The sequence below is a fragment of the Emydura macquarii genome, unplaced genomic scaffold (genome assembly GCF_026122565.2).
Source record: "Emydura macquarii macquarii isolate MOO-44397 ecotype Brisbane River unplaced genomic scaffold, CSIRO-AGI_Emac_v2 contig_3633, whole genome shotgun sequence".
NCBI classification, from domain to species: Eukaryota; Metazoa; Chordata; order Testudines; family Chelidae; genus Emydura; species Emydura macquarii.
This window is the reverse complement of record NW_027133770.1, coordinates 73,890-98,399: the sequence shown is the minus strand read 5'-3', so window position 1 is coordinate 98,399 and position 24,510 is coordinate 73,890. Positions and strand designations below refer to the sequence as shown.

At 45.5% G+C, this 24,510-nt stretch overlaps 1 protein-coding gene and 2 pseudogenes across 1 annotated transcript; 2 read left to right on the top strand and 1 right to left on the bottom strand.

Annotated features, from left to right (window-relative positions):
• Positions 1-1,274: 1,274 nt before the first annotated feature.
• Positions 1,275-2,252, top strand: LOC137145776 (olfactory receptor-like protein OLF3; annotated as a pseudogene).
• Positions 2,253-7,511: 5,259 nt separating this feature from the next.
• Positions 7,512-8,448, bottom strand: LOC137145775 (olfactory receptor 5V1-like; annotated as a pseudogene).
• Positions 8,449-23,316: 14,868 nt separating this feature from the next.
• LOC137145774 (olfactory receptor 6B1-like) lies at positions 23,317-24,300 on the top strand. The gene has a single exon (XM_067536696.1). The coding sequence runs from the start codon at positions 23,320-23,322 to the stop codon at positions 24,298-24,300; it is 981 nt and encodes a 326-aa protein (XP_067392797.1). The 5' UTR covers positions 23,317-23,319.
• The last annotated feature ends 210 nt before the right edge of the window (positions 24,301-24,510 follow it).

The following is a 24,510-nucleotide window of genomic DNA, read 5'->3' as shown; positions in this document are numbered from 1 at the left end:
GTGGGGCTACAAGGCCCGTGCAGGACCCTTGCTGCAGCCAAAGGGATGGGAGATCAGCCGTCCGGCTGCAGTGGAGGGCGGAGGGGCGGGAGGTGGAGCAGCCAGGACCCACCACGCTTCAGGAGGGGCAGGAGCCTAAAAATCAGGGCCTTCCGGTTTGTCACCCGCCGTGACTTAGCTGCCAGGCCATGTGCTTCAGGGTGGAGTGACAGTCACTCGTCTACACTCGGGCTTTGTCCGTGAGCGTGTGACACCCTGCGAGTCATTTGTAGGTGTAAAATAGTGAATGTAAAAAGGAGCACAGTGGCATCAAAATGTTTCCTTTCAATACGTGGTGATTTCTTGTCCTTAATGGTGTGCACATCCATACGTTTTTTATGAGTTGACGGACTGAGGGCCCTTCAGGGTTGTACAAATGGTATCTGTGGCCCTTGAGCCAAAAAGGGTTGGGAACCGCTGGTGTAGGCAGACCGTGTGTGCCTCAGTTCCCTACCTTCACACTGGGGAGAAGAGCATTGCCCTGCCTCCCAGGGTGGGGTGGAGGATCAATACAACAGTGATTACGAGGGCTCTGACGCTATAGTAATGGGGGGGAGGGGAGACTGGTCAGTACTTCAGGTGATTTTTGGCTGTGTTCTTGTAGCCCTGTTGGTCCCTGGAAATGAAAGCGACAAGGGGGGGGTGAAGTGATTTGGTGAAGTGAAGTGAAGCCACTTTGATTGGGCCAACTCCTGGAGTGTAGCTTGAAAGCTTGTCTCTCACCAGCTGGAGCTGGCCCAGTAAAAGATATTACCTCCCCCACCGTATCTCTTTAATAGATTACCGCAGCAGCTCTCAACCAGGGCTACACGTACCCCTGGAGGTATGCAGCGCTCTTCCAGGGGGACATCAACTCATCTAGACAGCTGCCTAGTTTCACAACAGGCTCCATAAAAATCACTAGCGAGGGCAGTTCAAACCAAAATGTCATACAGACAATTGCTTGTTCATCCTTCTCTATGTGCTATACAGTGAAACGTAAGAACAACATTGATATTCCAACTGAGTTATTGTATAATTGTATTGTAAAAATGAGAAATTTTGCAGTAACGGCATGCTGTGACACCTTTGTATTTTAATGTCTGATTTTGTAAGCAAGTTGTTCTTTAAGTGAGGTGAAACTTGGGGATCTGCAAGACAAATCAGATTCCTGAATGGGGCGCAGTGGTCTGGAAATTTTGAGAGCCACTAAATGATGATGATTATTCCTCTTTATCTTTACACCTGCAGACAAAATGAACAGGAGTGGAGACGGCAACCTAACTTCTATGCCCCAGGAGTTCATCCTGTTAGGACTCTCCAGTCATCCAGAGGTCCGGCTGGCCATGGTCGTGGGGTTCCTCTCCCTCTACCTGGTGACCTTACTTGGGAATCTCCTCACCGTTCTCCTGCTTGGCGCTGAGCCTCTCCTCCACACCCCCATGTATTTCTTTCTCGCCAACCTGTCACTTCTGGAGGTCGGCTATACTTCGAGCGTCCTGCCTCAGATGCTGGCCCACCTCCTGGCAGAGCAGGGATCCATCTCATTCGCCCATTGCATGGCCCAGATGTTCCTCTTCCTCTCCTTTGGGATCACGGAGTGCTTCCTTCTCACCATTATGTCATACGTCAGGTACGTCGCCATTTGCCTCCCATTGCACTACCCTCTCCGCATGGCCAAAAAGTAGTGTGTGGCCATGGTGGCTGCTGCCTGGGCGGGCGGTTTCCTGATTTCCGCCATCAATACCGTGTCCACCTTCAAGCTGTCCTTCTGTGGTCACAGAGAGATAGACCATTTCCTCTGTGAAATCTCGGCCATGGTGAGTTTGGCCTGTGCCGGGAAGGACCAGGCACAAACAGGCATGTGGGTGAGCTGTGTGTTCACACTGGTCTGCCCACTTTCCTTAATCATTCTCTCTTACGCTTGCATCCTTGGCACAGTCCTAAAAATCCCCTCCACCGCAGGGAGGCATAAGGCCTTCTCCACCTGCTCTTCTCACTTGGTCGTGGTCAGCCTGTTCTTTGGGATGGTAATTTCCATGTACCTGAGACCCAGGTCTAGCTCCTCCATGGGGCAGCTCAAAACCAGCTCTGTCTTCTACAACACTGTCACCCCAATGCTCAACCCTCTTATATACAGCCTGAGGAACAAGGAGGTGATATGCGCCTTGAGGAAGACAATGTGTCGCCTTGCAGGAGCAATGCAAGAGAACGGAAGTAAGGGTTTGAACTGAGTTTTTGGATTCCAGAGGACTGGATGAATCGAGTGGAAAAGGTCTTGGGGGAAATCCCACCAGAAGGGAGGAATAGGTCTCTCTTATCAGATCCTGAGAGTGAGAGACAGATCACTTTGGAAATCTGACTTCTGCTGAACCAGAACAATGGTCCATTCATTCCTGCATCCGTTCTGCACAGGGGACCAGAAAAATTGTCCCTCTAGTCCTATATCCCTTCTACATACGTCAGCAGATCAATAGTTCACCTGTCCCTGCACGCCTTCTACATGCTGGACAAGAAAAAGATAAATGGTCCATCTAGTCCTGTATCTCAACTACACAGTGGAGCAAAGCAATGGTTGCTCTATTCCTTTAGGTTTTCTATCACTGGAAAACACCATTGATTTATCCCGTCTGAAATCCTTATCCCTGTACACTGTATCCAATCAATGGTCCATCTGTTCCTATGTTCATACTATGTACCTGCTAAAAAACAAGCGTCCATCTAATCTTATATTCTTCCTATGTAACAGATCAGAGCTACTGGGACAGTTCTGTATCCTGTCTACATACTGGGTTAGACAGCTGGTCCCGAATCCCTTCTAGATATCAAATTAGACCAAAGGTCCCTCCAGTTCAGAAATCTTTCTCCAAATAGTCAACCTTTACACGGGAAATTACACATAAAAAAACAAAGCAAAACACCGCGTTTGAGCAGTTCTGCAGGCATGAGGTTGACTATTCCTTTCCACCGCCTGTTGGGTAGGTAAAGTGAGATGGCAGGCGTTGAGACACAGGAACGGAGAGGCTGGAAAGACCGCCCGGTTGCTATTATTACATCAACGTGAGTGGGCTCAGTCACAGTATTTCCAGTGCTCGCCGTACCTCATGCGTTACGCTAAATAGACCCACTCAGATTGCTTCAGGAGCCCTATGTTAATGGAGATAAACTGGTATCCCAGAAGCTGTAGCCATGACGTGGGGTGCACAATGGAAGTTAAGAGAGAGGCCGTGAGACTGGGGTTTGAGATTAAAACGGCAACATTTTTCGCTCGGCTTTTTTTGGAAGAAAATGTAGCTTCAGCAACACTGAATTGTTTTGCAAGTTCATGTTGATTTCACCAAATTCCTTCAGTAAAAACATTAAATACATTCCATTTTTTTACTTTCCTGTTTGTTTTATTTTTCTCTGATGTCTATTATATTAATTTTATATCGTACGTATATTTAATATCAGACACCTACAATACTTACGAGTGTTTAATATTCTAACATTATAATCCAAACCGAACTATTTTCCTTGTCTAAACTAAACAATTTGGCCAAACTTTTCTATGGTTCTGAATCAGCCTGGGTGTCAGGATCACATCACGTACATTGATTATTGAACCCACCACTTCCCACCATCCTGCCACGGAAAGTGTGCTGAGATCTTCTTGTCCACTATGGGACCTTTGTCCTGGCTGTAGCATCCAGGATTATTTATCCCCAATTCAAACTGTCCCTTATTCTGTCTGAAATACATATGAATTTTACAGAGCCATCCTTTCTTTAACACCTTTCAAATTCAAAGCAAGGTCCATCACTGGTATCTTGTTTACATTTATATCTCTAGCCATGTCTATATCTAAACACAGAGATGCTGCTTCTCATGCTACTCTGGCTAGGCTGCCAACTTGCTGAGAGGTAGCACAAGTTTCTGTCCACAAGCAGGGTAATCACACCCGGATCCCACAGTGTAGAGGTACCCTAAGGTTCTTAGGCCAAAAGGGAGCTGTGTGGTCATGTAGGCGGAACTCCTGTATAAGACAGGCCAACGAAGTTCTCTGAATTAATAGCTCTTTGAACGAGAGCAGGTCTTTTAGAAAAACATCCCGCCTTGATTTAAAAATTGTCAGTGATGGAGAATCCACCTTGACCCTCGGTAGCTTGTGCCAATGGTTCATGATCCTTGCTGTTAAAAAGGCACACCTCTGTTCTAGCCTGAATTTGTCTCGCTTCAACTTCCAGCCGTTGGGTCTTGTCTGACCTTTGTCTGCTATATTGAAGAGCCCAGGATCAAATTTCTGTTCCCCGGATAGGTATTTATCGAGTGTGATCAATTCATCCCTAAATGTTCTCTTTGATCAGCTAAATAGATTGAGCTCTTTGAGTCTATTGCCGTAAGGCAGGTTTTCCAAGCTTGTGTCACCCATCAACCTTCTCTCTTCAGCACGGCACTCCCTAGAACCATTGTGGGACATTTGGGTCTTCACTGATTGGAAGGGTAGAGCGCCCACTGCTGAGTCCCCCCCTCCACCCCAGTCACTGCAACACATTGTCCCCTAGAGACATGTTGGGGCACGGTGACTCCAAGGAGAGAGTGCCCTCGAAGGTGTCATCCACACTGCTCTGCGGCCCTGGGGTTCTTCTTTGAATGGGCTGGCTTAGGCCATCCTCTCTTTAGTGAGACATCTGGTGGGAACACTATGATGAAAGAGATGCTATGGGAGAGTCCACTGCTGTTCTTTTATTGTCTCGTTTCGTTCCGTGGGTTCTCCGGGATACCCTCCTGGGGAGCCCGGAACTGGAATCCAAATGGAATAATTGTCTCCCAATTTATTCCCAAATATCTATGCTGATCTTCCCAGTCAAACTCTGACCATGTTGGGAAGCCATTTCTCCTCTCTGTGCTTGAGCTTGCCCTTGTATAAGATGGAGATAATAATATTTATACATCTCGCAGGGATAACAATATGTATCGTGATCCTTTAAGCAGGATCTGTTAGAAATAATCAAACAGGTTGTCCCGGGGGAGGATTGGGGAGACAGAACCCTTTATTGCCTGCTCGTTCCACCTCGACGCCACAAGTGAGCAACGGGGGGTTACTTTACAATTCTTTTATCCATAACAGTCTGTAAATGTATACATTTCCAGCAACTCCCTATAGACCCTTATTTGGAGACATTGACACCTATAAAATGAATAATAATAATAACTACATAATGAATACAATTATACCCTCCCCGTTTGTTGTTTACAGGATTACCCTACAGAGGGCAGGCACATCATCTTCAAACCTATACATTTTACACTAATGTTCTTTGAAGTTAAGGCATGCCAGGGGGAGAAGGAAGATAAAGCTTTCTTCCCACCAAAAGGCGTTGCGCAGGCATAGCGATAGACTCATCCCCTGCGCAGATGGCCAGGAAGGGAGGAGAAGAAGAGAGATAACAGACTGTAACTAGAATTCACACCAATTAACAGAAACAAGGTTTGCCTGTGCCTTGACCCCGTTCCCTGTAGCTTAGGCCTGACCACTTGTCCAGCTTTTAACTCTTTACTCTCCTACAGGATCAGGCTGTGTCAATACTTGGGTGGGAGACCTTCTAGGTGCAGCTGAAGGGTTGTGAAGTATCATGACTGTCTGCAACGTTCTCTGAGATCCTGAGATAAAAGCTGGTTTAGGGAGCAAAAAGTATGATCATTCTTATGGGATCTCAACTTTTCTTGTTCTGCAAATAATGATTCCTTGTGCTTGAGCTACTCCCTTGGGGAATCGCACAGAGCTCTAGGATGTCCTGATAACTTTATTCCTCAGAAGGGTGTAAGGGCAAAACAACTCACTATATTCCAGTGCAAACTGGGCAACCAGATCCCTTTAGGCCGTTTTGGCAATCTCACCCCAGCTATCCATCATGTCCACAGACCATCCCAGTTCTGTCCATCTCACTTGCACAGCAGTCAGAAGGGAAACATCCATCCATCCCAAAGGGGGAGATATGGGACTGTTCACCTTTGTAAGAATTCAGCTCCTCACCCCTGTGTTGTTCGCCTCCCTCCCATATCTGTCAAACGTGGAAAATAATGTCTGCCTGGTATATTTAGGCTGAGGTTTGCAAACGCATTTTAATGGAAATTCACATGCAAGTTTCTGTCAGCTTTGAAAATCTCAGACTCTGTGTTGCACAGGCCCTATCACAGGGGGTTCACCTGATCTCAGTTAAGGCCAATCATTGCTTATAGTTCTGCAGAAAAGGACCTGGGGGTTACAGTGGACAAGAAGCTGGACATGAGTCAGCAGTGTGCCCTGGTTGTCAAGAAGGCTAATGGCATATTGGGCTGCATTAGTAGGAGCATTGCCAGGAGATTGAGGGAAGTTATTATTCCCCTCTATTCGGCACTGGGGAAGCCACATTTGGAGTATTGTGTCCAGTTTTGGGCCCCCCACTACAAAAAGGATGTGGACAAGTTGGAGAGAGTCCATCGGAGGGCAACACAAATGATGAGGGGGCTGGAGCACAAGACTTATGAGGAGAGCCTGAGGGAACTAGACTTGTTTAGTCTAGTTTAGTCTAGTTTAGCGAGGAGGGATTTGATAGTGGCCTTTAACTACCTGAAAGGAGGTTCCAAGGAGGATGGAGCTAGGCTGTTCTCAGTGGTGGCAGATGAGAGAACAAGGAGCAATGGTCTCAAATTGCAGTGGTGGAGGTCTAGGTTGGGTATTAGGAAAAGGTTTTTCACTAGGAGGATGGTGAAGCACTGGAATGGGTTACCTAGGGAGGTGGTGGAATCTCTATCCTTAGAGGTTTTTAAGCTGCGGCTTAACAAAGCCCTGGCTGGGATGATTTAGTTGGGGTTGGTCCTGCTTTGAGCAGGGGGTTGGACTAGAATACCTCCTGAGGTCCTGTCCAACCCTCATCTTCTATGATTCTATAATACTAATGAATTATTTGCAGGACAGTGAAATGATTAGTTTGTATTTTCCCAGGGACATTGAATTAGGGGACACTACAGTGTGGTTTGTGGGTAATACAATGAAAACCCAACCAGCTCTGTAACTTGGGGAGACAGGGTGGGATCCACCTTACTAGACAGGAAAAGTAACTATTGCTAAGTGTAGACCCAGGTTCATATTTTGTTTTGCTTTGTAACCATGTGTTTCCACCACTCCTCCCAAACCTCCTTTTGGTTTATTGTACGTGCTCCCAAGTGCTATGTGGTATGCAGGAGCGCTGGTTTAAGGTGAAAGTGGTAAACTGGGATACACGGCATATCTGGCTGCAGAGGATCGGGAATTTCTGTGAGTAGCCAGTGTTGGGGGAATGATTCAAAGAGGCTTAAGTACTGGTGGCAAACTGCAAGGCGAAGTTAGGGCTGGCGTAGCTGAGAGGAAAGTGCTTGAGTGGCTGAAAGTTGGAGGGTATCATGAGCTGGCACCCAGATATCACATGAAAGACTCCCGCTTATTCAAGGCAGGGGGTAACAAGGTGACCCACAGTCCTCTCTGTCCCTATTCACCTCTTGAGAAGAAATACATTTGAGGTGATCGCCCTCCTCAGGGCTTTATTGATATCTTTGTTTCTCAAGCTGCAGATAATTGGGTTTAATGTGGGCATCACCAGGGAGTAGAACAGGGCCAGGAATTTGTCACTCTCCGGGGCGTAGCTGGACCTGGGTCGCAGATACATGGCTCATGCGGAGCCGTAGAACAGCGTGATGACCATGAGGTGGGAGGAGCAGGTGGAGAAGGCTTTGCATCTGCCTTGGGATGACGGGATCTTCAGGATGGTGGAGATGATGTGGATATAAGATCCCAGGATCAATAAAAAATGGATCAAGGTAATTAATATCCCGGCCTCAAAGACAGCAATTTCATTCATGGAGGTGTCTCCGCAGGCCAGGGTCAAGAGGGGAGGAATGTCACAGAAGAAGTGGTTGATCCGGTTGTGCCCACAGAAGGGCAGGGTGAGGATGAGTGAGGTCTGCCCCAGGGGGCGCAGGAAACCACTGACCCATGAGCCTGCCACCAGCTGGACACACTGTTGCCTGTTCATGAGGACCATGTACCGCAGAGGGTTACAGATGGCTAAGAAGCGGTCGTACACCATGGCAGTGAGGAGGAAGCATTCGGTGGTCCCTAGGGGGAGTAGAAAGTACAATTGGGCAGCACAGCCCTTGAAAGAGATGGTTCTGTCCTGCGAAAGCAGGTTCTCCAGCATCTTGGGGATGGCGACTGTGGTGTAGCACATCAACCCAGGACAGGTTGGAGATGAAATAGTACCTGGGGGTGTGAAGGGCCAGGTCAAGCCAAACTGTGACACTGATGAGGATATTCCCCATCAACGACACCATGTACATGATGAAAGTCACCACAAAGAGCAAGTTCTGACGTTCTGCATGCGTGACAAACCCCACCGTGACAAACCCAGTCGTCTGATTTTTATCTTCCATGTGCCTGACGAGAGAAACACATTGAAAAAAATAACGAACATGATCACTCTCATCCAACACCAGACTGAGTGACTGGTTATTATTCTGATGACGATGACGTTGATGATGTATAGTGTGTACGCAATATTCTAGGAACATTTCACCAACTTTAAAAATATTGTTCCAGTTCATGGCTTTTGTAAAAGGAAATCACTCCTCGCCAATCTATTAGAATCCTTGAGGGTGTCAAAAAGCACGTGGACAAGGGTGATCCAGTTGATTTAGTGTGCCTGGACTTTCAGAAAGCCTTTGACAAGGTGCCACGCCAAATGCTTTGAAGTAAAGTAAGCAGACATGGGGGAAGGTTCTCTGATGGATCAGTAACTGGTTAAAAGACAGGAAATAAAAAGGTAGGAATAAATTTCTCCTCATACAGAAGCTGTTCCACTCCCCTGATCATTTTTGTTGCCCTTTTCTGTATCTTTTCCAGTTCTAATATATCTTTCTTGAAGAGTGAGGGCAACCAGAACTGCAGACAGTATTTAAGATCTGGGTGTCCCATGGATTTATATCGTGGCATTATGATATTTTCTGTCCCTTTCCTAATGATTCTTAATATTCTGTTAGCTCTTTTGACTGCACACTGAGCAGATGTTCTCAGAAAATTATTCATGACGATGCCAAGATCTCTTTCTTGAGTGTTAACAGCTAATTTAGACCCCATTATTTTGTATGTAGAGTTGGAATTCTGTTTTCCAATGTGCATTGCTTTGCACTTATCAACACTGAATTTCATTTGCCATTTTGTTGCCAGGTCAGTCACCCAGTTTTGTGAGATCCTATTGTAATTCTTCAGACAGCTTTGCTCTTAAGTATCGTGAGTAATTGTGTATCATATGCAAACTTTGCTGCCTCACTGTCTACCCCTTTTTTCCAGATCATTTATGAATAAAGTTTACTTCTTGCTGAATCATCCTTCCAGATGTAGAGGCAATTGTCCCGGTCCCTTAAAGAATTCCTAACACATCTGTAATGACTCCTGACCTTAACATACTGTCTTGGTACCAGAACCAATTACAATATGTATTTTATTATGTGAAAAACTATTTGCTTTTCTGTAGCTGTTGCCTTTAACCATCTCAAAGCACTCTAGAAACATTAGGGCTCCTCATAGCACCGCTGAGCGGTAAGAGAATACTGTTACAGCTCTTCTCAAATCTTTGCAAAAGGTATCTGTTAACACCATCTTGTTTCCCTTTCAGTCTAATCATGTCACCCACCTCCCCATGCCTGCTGCTCTGTTTTAAGTCTGCCTCCATGTCAGCCTCCAGCATGCTGGCTCTGTATCTCCATCTAACCTGACCATTTCCCTCCCTCCCTTTCAGCCCAGGGCGCCTTTTTAACCCCTCAGTCTTTTGATATCATCCCTATCCTCCAGGAGATAAAAACATCCTAACCTGGGTGGTGCTAGCCCGTAGATTCATCCCTCAAATGATGTCCCAGCCCATTATTTGAAGCAGTTACCTGGGAGGGTGGTTTATCTGTCTCATTGTTTTACCCTTCCTGAGTTCTTTACCATTCCGCTTTACCATCTTGTTTGATGTAACGGTGCTTTGAGTCTGGAAGAAACATAGACTTGAACAGGAAAACCAAGTCAAACGCAATATTTCTCAGATCTAATACAGACGTTTCCCCAGTTTGTCACACATTGATGATATATAATTGCATCATAGAATTTCTATCTATTTAGCCCTCCAGTCTAAACCAACCATAAGCAAGACAAGAATCAGTCCTCATTGCACTCCAATAGATCAAATAATTAATTACCAAATTACACATCTTCTAGCAGAGACTGCACAGACAGCCTGGTCCCTTTTAAATAGCTCACTGGTTGGGTGATGAGTGCTCATCCAAACAGGACTACAGACAAAACTGCATGTTGCACTGAACATCACAGCATGCCTGGTTTTCTGTGATCTGAGAAAGCATCCTGCCAGGTGGATACTACCAAACGTGGACATGCGAATGCTACTGAATCCTGGTCCTAGAATTCCACCCTCAGGCCCTAAAGACAAGACGAAAAGAGATGAAGGGAGAAGATGAAGAGCTAGAGAAAATGTATGAATGATAAAAGTTAGACTCAATAAAGGAAACTTTTGATAGTTCTATAGATAGAACAGCTTGTCAGCAAATTTAATTTTCACCCGGGAAGAAATTCCAATATTTCAACCTTTGCCTGCATTTCAGATTCTCACCTACATTACAAGTGTTTAACTCCAAACTATAGGTGCAAAACTTATATATAAACTGGAGTTAGATGCTGTAGTTTCCAGCGCAAATAGATATACCAATACTAGCTCTGACCAAGGAAGGAAGATCAAATAAAAGAAGTGACACACAGTAAGCTAAATTTATTTATTTGACTTCATTAATTTTGCTACAAACATTATCTTCCTGCACATGCAAACCGTTTATACAACAGGATCATTAGATCCTGCACTCTCTGCTGTTTTTTTGCTTTGCCTGCCTATTTGCAGACGTGACAGTTGCACAGTCGCAAGGCTTATTCCAATGGCTAAAACTATGGGATGCCTGGCTGTATCTCACTGACCCAAAAGAAAATCAAAGTTACCAATCGTGTTTCACTGACTTGAAGCAATCTGAATTTTCTGCAGGGTCTTAAAATCCGTACAGTGATAGAAAGCTTTGCTCAGGGCTTCCTTGACCTCTTTGTTTCTCAGGCTATAGATGAGGGGATTGAGCAGGGGCGTCAGGACAGTATAAAAGACAGAGAAGACTTTGTTAAAGTCTTTCAGCCTATTGCTATGTGGAAAAAAATAAACGAAACTATTAACGCAAAAGGAAGCTTTGTTTTGTGGCAGTTCATTTCATTTTGAGACGCACCCAACCCACCCAAAACCTTAACAGCTTGGAGATGAGACGTCTCCTGCATCCCTAGCTTCTATTTTAGCCTCTTCAAACCTGTCCTCTGCTCTCTACCTGGCTTCTCGTAGACTATTGAGTCAAGTTCAAAGTCTCAGTCCTTTTGTTTAATGTGCTCAATAGCCAGGCCCAGAGCAGCTGGAAGAGATTCATGTAAGCAGCACCTCCAGCAATCGGAGGTGGTGTATCTTTATCTGAGTGCTCACTTTTTGTCTTGTTTTAATGGTATGTTGTTGCAGAAGATCGAGGGGGTTAGTAGGACGAATTAGTCCCCTCCTTGGGGGCAGAAGTTTTACTTGGATGTCTATAAGTGAGTAGTACAGGTCACCTGATGCTTTGGCATGAGGACCATGGATGACAGCTGGCACCCCTGCCAGAGGAAAGCTCAACTGTGCAGGAGACAGAGCTGTCTCAAGAGACAGTTCCTGGGGGAATTCGTTCAGTGGGCTCAGACTCAGGACCATGACACACCTCACCACTGTCTGCTCCAAATACAGGGTGCAGTTCTCTGGCCTGTCTTCTCCAACACAGAAACACAGCAGCATTTATGTTTCAAAACAAATCTCCCCGAGCAAAACCCTGACAAACAAAACATTGCACTGTACTCAGTCCTCCCTCTGGGGAGAGGATGAGAGAGAACAGAAACGTTAGGCACATCACTTAATGCACGACTCGCAGGGGCTCAGCTGTGACAGGGATGCGGGTGTTGTGAGCAGCTGGTCAGAAAGGGACTGTATAGATCATCATATGGCATACTGCACTGTGAATAATACACTCCACAACTCCGTACGGTTTCTGTTCTTATCTCCGACAGACACTGAAAACCAGTACATACCCCAGCTTAATCAAACCCTCCCTTTCTCAACAGTGACCTACTGTAACAACACATCTGACCATTACACATCCCATTGATTTGGAAAATGAAACGGTCTTAACATTCTGGGGACTGCCATTAATATTTTGCATTTGAATGTGCATTAGGAACGACAGAGAGACAAGGTGGGGGAGGTGATATCTGTGATTGGACCAACTTCTGTTGGTGAAAGAGAGAAAATTTTAAGCTTACACAGAGCTCTTCTTCACATCAGCTCGAAAACTTGCCTCTTTCATCAAGGGAAGTTGATCCAATAAAGATGTTCTCTGTCCCACCTTTTGTCTTTAATAGCCTGGGACCAACAGGGCTACAACTACGCTGCAACCAACAAAGTTAGGGACTGCTTCAATCCAAAGCGGTAGCAGGGTGGGGACGGGATGATGTTTACCTGCAGGAAACTTCAGACAGGAAACAACGATCTCTCATTTCTCCAGGATTTGGTGGCTACATTTCAGTTCTTCCTTCTCATTTTTCTTCAGTGTACTGGATTCTCTTAGTAAAGAAACCTGCCTCGTCCAGATGGGCCATACAGGTACCACAGATTCAGCTGGAACATCTCTTTTGCCTCTATTTATGAACTGCAGATGCCGCCTCAAAATTGTAGGTGTTGCAGGAGAAAGCTAGGTCTCCCCTGATTCCACTTTTTAATGGCATTTTTAATAACTGAGTCTGGGGAGTCACATCTTCATGGACAGAACAAACAACCGCGGCTGAAGCCGTCAGCTTCCAAAACCCACTGGAAATAATTCTCTTTATACGTCCTGTATGGAATAATTACCCTGGAAGACTGAAATAAATTTTTTATCCATTTTGAGCCAGATCCTGTATCACCCAAGACACATACGTAATAATTAATTTAAAGGAAAAGAAAACCGAAAGCAGAGTCTGCAGACCACACACTCACACACAGATAAAGAACAGTTTTAGTTTGCTGTCTGCGCTTTTAAACAAAACTCTTTTCACGCTCACATAATTATATGCCAACAATCAAGAGTGGACTTTGGATGAGGGGAAAGTCACATACATTGAGTTCTGTGGCGTGAAGTTGAAGGTGAAAGATTTATTCCATTTACAAAACATGTTTTCTTCTGCTCCATCTCTCAAACTGCCCTAGCCTAGAGAAAGAAGCCAGGGCTCCTGCAGCCAAGATGACAGTAAGGGTCACACTAAGGTGAATTTAGAATAATGGGTTATAGACCAAATGAGGGTGAGAGACGGTAGCTAGGTTGGTGGAAGAATTCTTCCGTCGACCTAGACAAAAACAGACTGGAAAAAAAACATACATTTTTACATTAACTATTGGAGCAATTTACCAAGGGTCACGGTGGATTCTTCATCACTGACAATTCTTAAATCAGGATCGGGTGTTTTTCCAAATGATATGTTCTATGAATTGTTTGGGGGGAGTTCTCTGGCCTGTGTTATGCAGTAAGTCAGGCTAGATGATCACAATGGTCCCTTCTGACGTTAGAATCTATGAATAGAGTGTAAATCTTCATTTACTCCTTTGATTTGACTTGTGTGACATAGAAAGACGTGCAAAATCTTTTCTGTAGCATCAGTCAAGACACAATGTGTCTGATTCTGACCTCAAGAAAGCATTTGATTAAACGGAAATTCTGAACATTTAAAATTGATATAAGCAAACACTCTTTTTTTAAACACAATAAAATGATCACTCAGCAGTGAGTTCCACAAGTTTTTATTAACTTTTTTAAAATCTGCCAGACTCTTGGTTTTAGATCGACAGTGGCAGGGACCCCAGGTCTGGCTGGGGCGGCTCTGCCTTCACCTGCCCAGGTCTCCACAAGCTTCAGCCAGGCCCTGTCGAGACTCCCCGGCACCACCCTCACCCTTGGCTGAGATATACTTTCCAGTCTTCGCCAAGTCCTTCAGTCTCCCTGTTCCTCAGGTTCCCGTGTGTGAAATGACACAAGGCTTTGCTTTTCCCAGGCATGTATGGTGGACTCAGACATTCCTATTTGATTTGCTCAAGTATTGCATGGGCAGGTGAGCTGGTCAGAAAACCAGATTTTTCATACATGAAACTTTGAACCATAAAAACCCAAAATCCAATCTGTGCTCCACATTCTGCGGGAGGCAAACTTCTGTTTTCTCAGGCGAAGTCTTGGATGGATCCAGAATGAATTTTTGTTTGTTTGTTTCATTTCAACAGAAAACACAGTCTCGTTTCGGTTATTCAGTTTGAAAATCTGAAATGAAATGAGGTTTTTTAAGCTTGACAGACAATGCAAATTTCCCAATTGGGAGTCCAAAATTAAAATTTTATTTAAAAAGTAGGAATAGCACAAAGTTCTCACTGGAAGTGGTGTTTTCCCTGGAATGTCAGGGTTTTGGTTTGGGTTTTTTTTTCTAGAAAAATGTATTTTTCTTAGCTAGGAAATTTTCTAGAAGAGTTTTCTGGCTGGCTTTAATCACAGGGGCCATGTAAGCACCTACATATGGTCAGGGTGGTGTCTAGCTCCAGCCATTTAGCTAGCCTTTGGGAAAAGAGAGCTGTGACACCTGAGCCTGAACAGGATCCTTCAAATATATCCAAGTCCACTTGCAGCATGGACAGATATGGAAGGAGATGCAATTTTGTGAGAAAATTCCATACAATAAAATCAATTTTAAAAAGACAGAACAAGGGTTAAAATGAGTTGATTCCTTTAAACTCATGCTTGAGTTTAAAGGAGTGTTAAAGGAGTCAAGGGAAAGGGGAAAATCACCCTTTTCTCCTTCTTAATATTTTTCACTTTGTCACGTCCCTGTAAATCTGCAGAGGATGGTCTGATTTTCACCGCTGCTGAAGGGACTTGAAACCCCAATTTCACATCAGAAATTAACAGGAATTGAGATTGGGATTTACATGAGCGCACAGTGAAGAGAGGTGCCCAAGTGACATTTTACTACTATTTAGTGGTGTGCCTTTCACCGTAACATCTACATACATCACTTGGCTAGAAACATAAGAATCTGTATTCCAAAAAATCTTCCCTGACAAACCAGACCCCCTTTGACAATATGTTAAAGTAGCTCTAGAAAATGCAAATGGAGAAAGAATTATGGCAAGTGTTAATCTGTTGCTACTTTCTCAGGCTATTCTGCTGTTATTCTTAGCTCAGCCACTTTATGAACCCCTTCCCTGTTCTTCTGATGCACACTGCAGGTTAGATCCTCTGTGTTTCTCTCTGGTGTTTTCCTATGATGAAAATACATGTTATACTTATAAAATAAACAGCAGGATTTTATTCAGGGGGACAAGGCAATATGCCATGTTTATTGTGAATATAGAAATCCTAAAAAGCAATTGCCTGCACACACACACACACACACACACAAGGTTCTATGAAGATGGAGAATAATTACTAGCCTAAGGTGCTCCTGTTAGTCCATTGGCCAGGTGGCTAAGACATGAGGGAGGGCACATGGGTCTGTCGGTGCGCAACGATGCTCCTGGAGGATGATTGTAGAACCAAACCCAACATTTTTATTTTTTGTCTGCTTTTATGGGGTAAGCTTTTATATTATTTTATGGGTTTTGCTTTGTTATGCTGCATCTGCGTCTTGGTGTGATTATTAATCACCCATATTTTGCAAGCATGACCACCATTGTTGTTTATTTTGTTTTTGTTTTTTTAGGTGGATTCCAGCATCATCAGGGTAGCATTTTTTGGCTGTCTAGGTGGTAAAAGTTGTTATTTTTACTTTTTTGAACATTTGAGGCTGGCGCCTTTTTTTGTTCCTTTCTGGTTTTACATACACGTATTACTTAGTTGTTTATTTACATATTAATTTTTTAACATTTATTTAAAATGTGTAATTGGAAGACACAAGTGTTTTTGAGCAACAGTCACTTTTTTTTATTTAAAACATTTAGTACTACTATAAAACATTTTTATTTACCATTGAATGTTTCTGTTTCAGAACATTTGCTGATGTTACTTCAAGCAGTGCTCTAAAAACATGTCTACTTCAACAACAGCAACCGTTTCACAGGATGATCTTTGGTAACTTTACGAACAGGATCATCAATGACCAGATGTCAGTTCTGGACAACTTCTCAATAGTCAACAGATCACCCTACATGCCCAAAATGCAAAGCTGCACAGAGACTGCTGTGGTGGTTTGTCACGTACCAAAAGAATAAGGGTATTTCAATCAATCCATCGAACAGAATCAAGCTTCGGGTCTACATACGTGCAAATCAATACTAACGTTTTCAAACAAGCTATGCTGTGGTTCAAAAGATTCAGAATTGTAAGAGGTGGCGGGTGAGAACAGAATGGCACAGAGGATAAAGGGAGAGAAAGGGGCGGCTATACTGTATAATGGACACTAGGGGCAGCAAAGAGTGAGGGGGTGAGGCAAAGGCGGCTATAACGCACAGTGGTTACTCGATTTCATTAGCGGTTCCATTATGGATGCTGGCTGGTGATAGGGTGTCATGGCCATTATATGGCTACGAAGTTCGATGGTTGAGAAAGCATCTGGTATTTTCCCAGGGAACCAGCAAATGGCAGCGTATGCTGAATTCTGATGGGCCCTTTATTTGTGCTGTCTGTGGCTTTCTTGTCCATTGTTCTCCTGCATTCAGCCTTCTTGGGGTTTGCCTACAATGCAGCTAAACGCACAGCTGGCCCATCTCAGCTTGGGCTAAGGGACTGTTTAATTGCAGGGTCCCAGAGCACCGGGGCTCACACCTGAGCACAAAACTCTACACGGCATCAAAACATCCCCTAAGTCCGAGCCCCGATCAGCTGACACAGACCAGATGCAGGTGTTTAATTGCAGTCTAGACTTGGTGGCTCCTCTTCCTTTTTTTCCCTTCCCATCTCCATCTCTGACCTCATCCACGTTGTCCTAGTGAACCCCTTCCCCCCATGGATCAGGCCACGAAGGAGTAAAGACCAAAGGCTTGCAGTGTTGGACACACTGCCGTCCGGGGCCCCCAGTCACCCCACACCAGCAGGAGATAATGTGTGCGTGGCTGAAGCTCAAGGACACAATCCCTGTGCATTACACCTGTTGTATGTTAATGTTTCACCGTGTCAGAGAGCAATACTTTCAGAGCAAATTAATGCAAAACTAAAATTAGTTGACTTGAAGGGCCGTATTTCCATGGAGTTTTTGCCTCTAAATCTTGCTTTGTGCCATTAAAAACACATTTTCAAAGACAGTCATAACTGCAGTGGTTGTCAGCGGTGGCCAGATGATGTACAGGTTTGTGGGCACAACGAGAAAAATATTCCCATCATGGAGTCTTCAAATAGACACAAAGTTGTGCAGAGACTCAAATCTCTTGCACCTCAAATTGTCACCAAAGTGGTGAAATGAACAATTAAGGTTTCACCATATGTTTGTGATCCCAGTCCCTCCAGCTTCAGGATGGCGAACACCAGACATAGCCTCTTCCACGTCTTTCCTATCAAGCTGAGAGATTAATAGGCCAATTAGCAGTACGCACTTTTGCAGGTACAGATTTGAGAACTCCTCAGAGACTCTTAGGATGAACATTGGCCAAATCAAAGAGATCAGAAAACCTAAGCAGTTTGCTTTAAAACAGAGTTTCCCAAAGAGTGGGCACTGTGCATAACCCCAGCAGCCTCGGGACTGGAAATGCTAGACATTTCCTTCCCATTCCAAATGGTTTATTTTTTGTTCCTTTGTGAGAGGCAGGAATCTCTCAGAAATGAGAATCCAACACACAAGATGGCCAGGTCACCCACAGAGCACATCCCAGAAATGACACTGGAACTATAGAGAAAATATTGTGATAGTTATTAGGATACAGACCAGAGGGCTGTTGCATTGAAAATATGTGACCAGTTAGTTCATGATGCAACAGCATCAGAGACCAGCACAGTGACGCTCGTCAGAGAGGTCATATGGAGAAGCACCCTGCCTTGCCCAGCTCCCACTCGCTGGTGATGACCTAGCTTTCACCCTGGGTGTCCTGGGCTGAAAGTATTGTGTGGGGGAAGGTCCTTGCATGCGAATCCTGCTCCTGGCGTATGGGCTGAGACCCCTAAAAGGAGCATTCCCAGCATGTTGTTTGTGGCCACCTCTGTTCCAGGACTGGCATACATGGGGTAAAAACAAACAAGTTGCGCTAAGAAATTACCCAGACTCCACATCACTGGATTCCCCTCCAATGGGAAACCAACCTGCAAGATGTGGAGTTCTGCTATTGCTCAGTAGAAGGGGGAGAGGGTTGTTAAACATCTGTAATGAACAAAAACAAAGTTCCTTGGGAGAAACATTTTCATTGGGGGTGGGCGAGTGAGAGAGATTTCCTTTCAACCAAGTCTTCCATTTGCAAACTCTGGATTACATTTACTTTACAGTCAGTTTCCAGTGTGTTTGTTACACCGCACTGCTGCAACGCCCACTCTGGCAGCCCCGATATCTTACTCATGTAGTTGTTTCACTGGAGACAATGGAACAATGGACATGAGTCAAGATTACGGAGGAGAATCAGTCTCTGCACGGGCACACACTCCACAGACACTCAGTTATATTTAAGACTTGCAGAGCCAGGCAGACTCATTCCGCAGGGAGCAGAAAGGCAATTCCCTCACTTATGGGAGGTTGGTTACACCAGGACAGTTGTTTGTCTGATGTGCTAACTCCCAGGGCTCTCCCCCTTCACAGGTGAATCAAGGGAGAAGCAGTCCCCAGTGGAGAAGGAAACAAATGGGAGGTGAACTCGGCACTTTGTAAATAGAGAGGGAAGAGCACATTATATAGACAGACCACAGCGTCTGCGTCTCCATCCAGGGAACTGCAGGTCTCTGCACTGAGACAACCCAGCTGCTGCAGGAAGAGGAGACACGAGAACCTCAGCTGCGGATCCTGGCTCCTGGCGTCTAACCCGGAGAAGCAGGAGCTCATCGCTTCAGGCTGGGGCTGCCCTGGGGTGACAGGTGAGCCCCGACTCCCCGACAGCGTTTCTCTCCCACCTTCCAGACGGGGGCGTGAATGTGCTTTGGGAGGAGGAGAGGGACAAGGCGGGTGAGGTAATATCTTTTATTGGACCGAAATCTGTGGGTGAACGAGAGCAGCTTTAGAGCTTCTCCGAGCTCTGCTACAGGTGAATGTTAATGGTTTTATCTGCACCTTTCCCCATCAGTGCCAGTCGGGGTCCATAGCACCATTTAACAGAGATGCAGATTGACATACAGCCCTTGTGACAGGTTCTCAGTCGGGGATCTGACCCCGAAACACAAAGGGAGCTGCCTTGATTTATACCAGCTGCAGGTCTGGCTCAGGATGTCCCAATCGGGTGGCGAGTGGAGATGGAGTCTTACCAGCCCGGATCACACATGCCACATTCGTTCTAGACCCTGAGTTCAGGAACAGCATCTTTTACCACCCAGTGTCTTCTCCCTGTATTATCATCCCACAGTCGTTATGGAGCGGGGAGGGACACTCCCCGGTTAGGGCTGCACGTCAGCCTGGCTCTGCCCCTTCCCGAGATCCACCCTCCAAAGAACTGTATTTTATTACTGCCACAAAACAAATGTCGGGAAACAGAAAAGGCACTGCCAGTCCCTCAGCACTTCACCATCACCCACCCCCATGAACTAAGGAAGAATTCACTCCACTTCACAATTTGTGGAATAAATGCATCTTGAGCGAGGGGTGAAAATTGTTCCATTTCCTACCAGACACTGAAATGCTGACTGCACCAGGATATAGAGTCAGATTGTTTTCCATTATAGTACAATCTCAGAGTTACCAAAACCAGAGTTACGAACTGTCCGGTTAATCTCACACTTCGTTTGGACCCGGCAGCATGCAATCAGGCAGCAGTAGAGAGAGAGAGAGAGAAAGAGCAAAAGCAAATACAGCGCAGTACTGTGTTAAATGTAAATGTAAAAAGAATCATAGAAATATAGAATCATAGAATATTAGAGTTGGAAGGGACCTCAGGAGGTCATCTAGTCCAACCCCCTGCTCAAAGCAGGACTAACCTCAGCTATATCATCCCAACCAGGGCTTTGTCAAGCCTCAGCTTAAAAACCTCTAAAGATGGAGATTCCACCACCTCCCTAGGTAACCCATTCCAATGCTTCACCACCCTCCTAGTAAAAAAATTTTTCCTAATGTCCAACCTAGACCTCCCCAACTGCAACTTGAGACCGTTGCTCCTTGTTCTGTCATCTACCACCACTGAGAACAGCCTAGCCCCATCCTCCCTGGAACCCCCTTTCAGGTAGTTAAAGGCCGCTATCAAATCCCCTCTCATTCTTCTCTTTTGCAGACTAAACAAGGCCAGTTCCCTCAGCCTCTCCTCATAAGTCCTGTGCTCCAGCCCCCTAATCATTTTTGTTGCCCTCCGCTGCACTCTCTCCAAATTGTCCACATCCTTTTTGTAGGGTGGGGCCCAAACCTGGACACAATATTCTAAATGTGGCCTCACCAATGCCGAATAGAGGGGAATAATCACTTCTCGCGACTTGCTGGCAATGCCCCTCCTAATGCAGCCCAATATGCCATTAGCCTTCTTGACAACCAGGGCACACTGCTGACTCATATCCAGCTTTTTATCCACTGTTACCCCCAGGTCCTTTTCTGCAGAGCTGCTGCCCAGCTCGTCGGTTCCCAGTCTATAGCTGTGCATGGGATTCTTCCTTCCTAAGTGGAGGACTCTGCACTTGTCCTTGTTGAACCTCATTAGATTTCTTTTGGCCCAATCCTCCAGTTTGTTTAGGTCACTCTGTATCCTATCCCTACCCTCCAGGGTATCTACCACTCCCCCCAGCTTAGTGTCGTCCGCAAACTTGCTGAGGGTGCAATCTACCCCATCCTCCAGATCATTAATAAAGATGTTGAACAAAACCGGCCCCAGGACCGACCCCTGGGGAACTCAGCTTGTGACCGGTTGCCAGCTAGACACGGAGCCATTGATCACTATACGTTGAGCCCTATGCTCTAGCCAGTTCTCTATCCATTTTATAGTCCATTCATCCAACCCATACATCTTTAACTTGCTGATAAGAATACTGTGTGAGACAGTATCAAAAGCTTTGCTAAAGTCAAGGTATATCACATCCACCGCCTTCCCTACATCCACAGAGCCAGTCACCTCATCATAGAAAGCAATCAGGTTGGTCAGGCATGACTTTCCCTTGGTGAATCCGTGTTGACTGTTCCTGATCACCTTCCTCTCCTCCAAGTGCCTTAAAATGGATTCCTTAAGGACCTGCTCCATGATTTTTCCAGGGATTGAGGTGAGGCTGATCTGTCTGTAGTTCCCTGGATCCTCTTTCCTCCCTTTTTTGAAGATGGGCACTAGATTTGCTTTTTTCCAGTCCTCAGGGACCTCCCCCTGTTGCCACGAGCTTTCAAAGATAATAGCCAATGGCTCTGAAATCACCTCAGCCAACTCCCTCAGCACCCTCGGGTGCATTGCATCCGGCCCCATGGACTTGTGAATGTCCAATCCTTCTAAATAGTCTTGGACCCGTTCCTTCTGCACTGCGGGATGTTCGCCTCCTTCCCATTCTGTGCCACCCAGTACAGCAGTCTGGGAGCTGATCTTGTCTGTGAAGACAGAGGCAAAAAAGGCATTGAGTACCTCAGCTTTCTCCACATCCTCTGTCACTAGGTCGCCCCCCTCATTCTCTAAGGGGCCCACACTTTCCCGAATCTTCCTCTTGTTGGCAACATACCTGTAGAAACCCTTCTTGTTCCCCTTCACGTCCCTTGCTAGCTGCAACTCCAATTGCGCTTTGGCCTTCCTGATTTCATTCCTGCACGTTCGAGCAGTGTTTATATAATCCTCCCTAGTCATCTGACCAAGCTTCCACTTCTTGTAAGCTTCTTTTTTGCGTTTAAGTTCACCAAGGACATCTTTGTTAAGCCAAGCTGGACGCCTACCGTATTTGCTATTCTTTCTGCACATCGGGATGGTTTGCTCTTGTGCCCTCAATAAGGTCTCTTTAAAATACAGCCAGCTCTCTTGGGTTCCTTTCCCCCTCATATTAGCCTCCCAGGGAATCCTGCCCATCAGTTCCCTGAGGAAGTCAAAGTCCGCTTTTCTGAAGTCCATGGTCCGTATCCTGCTGCTCTCCTTCCCTCCTTTCGTCAGGATCCTGAACTCGACCATCTCATGGTCACTGCTGCCTAGGTTGCCACCCACTTCTACTTCCCCTACCAAATCTTCCCTGTTTGTGAGCAGCAGGTCAAGAAAAGCACGGCCCCTAGTTGGTTGCTCCAGCACTTGCACCAGGAAATTGTCTGCAACCCTCTCCAAAAACTTCCTGGATTGTTTGTGCTCTGCTGTATTGCTCTTCCAGCAGATGTCAGGGTGATTGAAGTCTCCCATGAGAATCAGGCCCTGTGAACTGGAAACAGAAAAGATATGACAAGGTCAGCAAACTTTCTGTGCTTCTTTCATTTTAATTCAGATGGTGAAAAGCTGCGTTTTTCTTTTGCATAGTCAAGTTTCAAAGCTATCTTAAGTCAAAGCTCAGATATAAACTTTTGAAAGAGCAAACAGAAGGTTTTGTTCAGAGTTGCGAATATTTCAGAGTTACGAACAACCTCCATTCCCGCAGTGTTCGTAACTGAGGGTCTATGGTAATTCTCACAGAAGGTCGGTGCCTAAGGACACTAGACTGCACTGCAAATCTCAGTGCAAGATTTCCGTCGATGTATTTATTGATTTCGACTCCTGAGGCATGGCATGACTCTGGCCATTGCCAGAAGCGAAATACAGCATTTAACATCCTTGTTAAGCTCTTGTATGTCACCAGCTGGGATACGATAGCAGATAAAGACATGCTCTGATCTGCCTTTTTAGTACTCAGCTACCAGAGAAGTGGACTGTATCTGTAGTTATTGATCTGAGGTGGCAGACGATGGTCTGCCTGAGTGCAAATCATCTGTTCTCCTGTTGAACCTCCTGGCAATTTGCTCTTAAGTCGACACTCAGTCTGTGGTCGGGAGAGGAAGGGGAGTTTATGAACATCTTTGAAAATATTTCAAAAGACTTGATTAACTTTTAACTCTATGTTCTTCTGGTTCAATCGCACAGTTCCTTTTCTTGTTCCTAGACTCAGCCCATGGCAGACACAGACTGGAGAAACCAAACAACCGTTAAAGAATTCATCCTCCTTGGATTTGGGAAACTCCCTGACATACAAATTCTTCTTTTCCTGCTGTTCCTAGTGATCTACATCACAACCGTGGCCACAAACACCCTCATCGTGGTGCTTGTTGTGACTGATCGGCACCTTCACACCCCCATGTACTTCCTCCTGGGGAACCTGTCCAGCTTGGAGACCTGCTATGCCTCCACTATCCTGCCCAGGATGCTGGCCAGTCTCCTGACCGGGGACAGAACCATCTCAGTCAGTGGCTGCATCACACAATACTTTTTCTTTGCCTTTCTGGCAGCTACCGAATGCCATCTCCTAGCGGTGATGTCTTACGACCGGTTTTTAGCGATATGTAAACCCTTGCACTATTCAACTCTTATGAGTACCAAGCTTTGTCTCCAATTGGCTGCTGGGTCCTGGGTAAATGGTTGTTTGGCTACTACCATCTTTGTCTTATTCCTATCACAGTTAATATTCTGTGGGCCGAATAAAATTGACCATTTCTACTGTGACTCCATCCCACTGATGGAACTCTCCTGCAGTGACACACACCTGGTCATTCTGATAAATTCCATCCTAGCCTGTGAAGTCACCCTGCTTCCATTCCTGCTAACCCTGACATCCTACGCGTGTATCATCACCACCATCCTGAGAATCCCTTCCGCCACCGGGAGGCAAAGGGCTTTTTCCACCTGCTCCTCTCACCTCATCGTGGTGACAGTTTTCTATGGAGCCTTAATGATCGTCTACCTGCTCCCGAAACAGGAGTCACTGCGAGAGCTGAACAAAGTGTTCTCTCTTTGCTACACGGTCCTGACTCCCCTGGTAAACCCCCTCATCTACAGCCTGAGAAACAGGGAGGTCAAAGAAGCCTTGAGCAAAGCCATCATTAAATGTGGCTTTCACAGAACCATGCAGAGACGCCAAGATAATAATTTAAACTGAGGTTTTCAAAGCTGCCTGGTGGTTTAACCAATCAGTCCTCATTCAAATGAAGTTGAAAACTCCCATTGGAAATCTTAGCTCCAGTGTGAAATATATGTAGATAATCTGCAGAGAGTTACTGAGGGTATTCACGGTCCCATGCTGCGTCCATGTAACACAATGCACAGGAAAGTGAGGCTGAGGACAGCTCTGGCACTCTCTCATTAATAG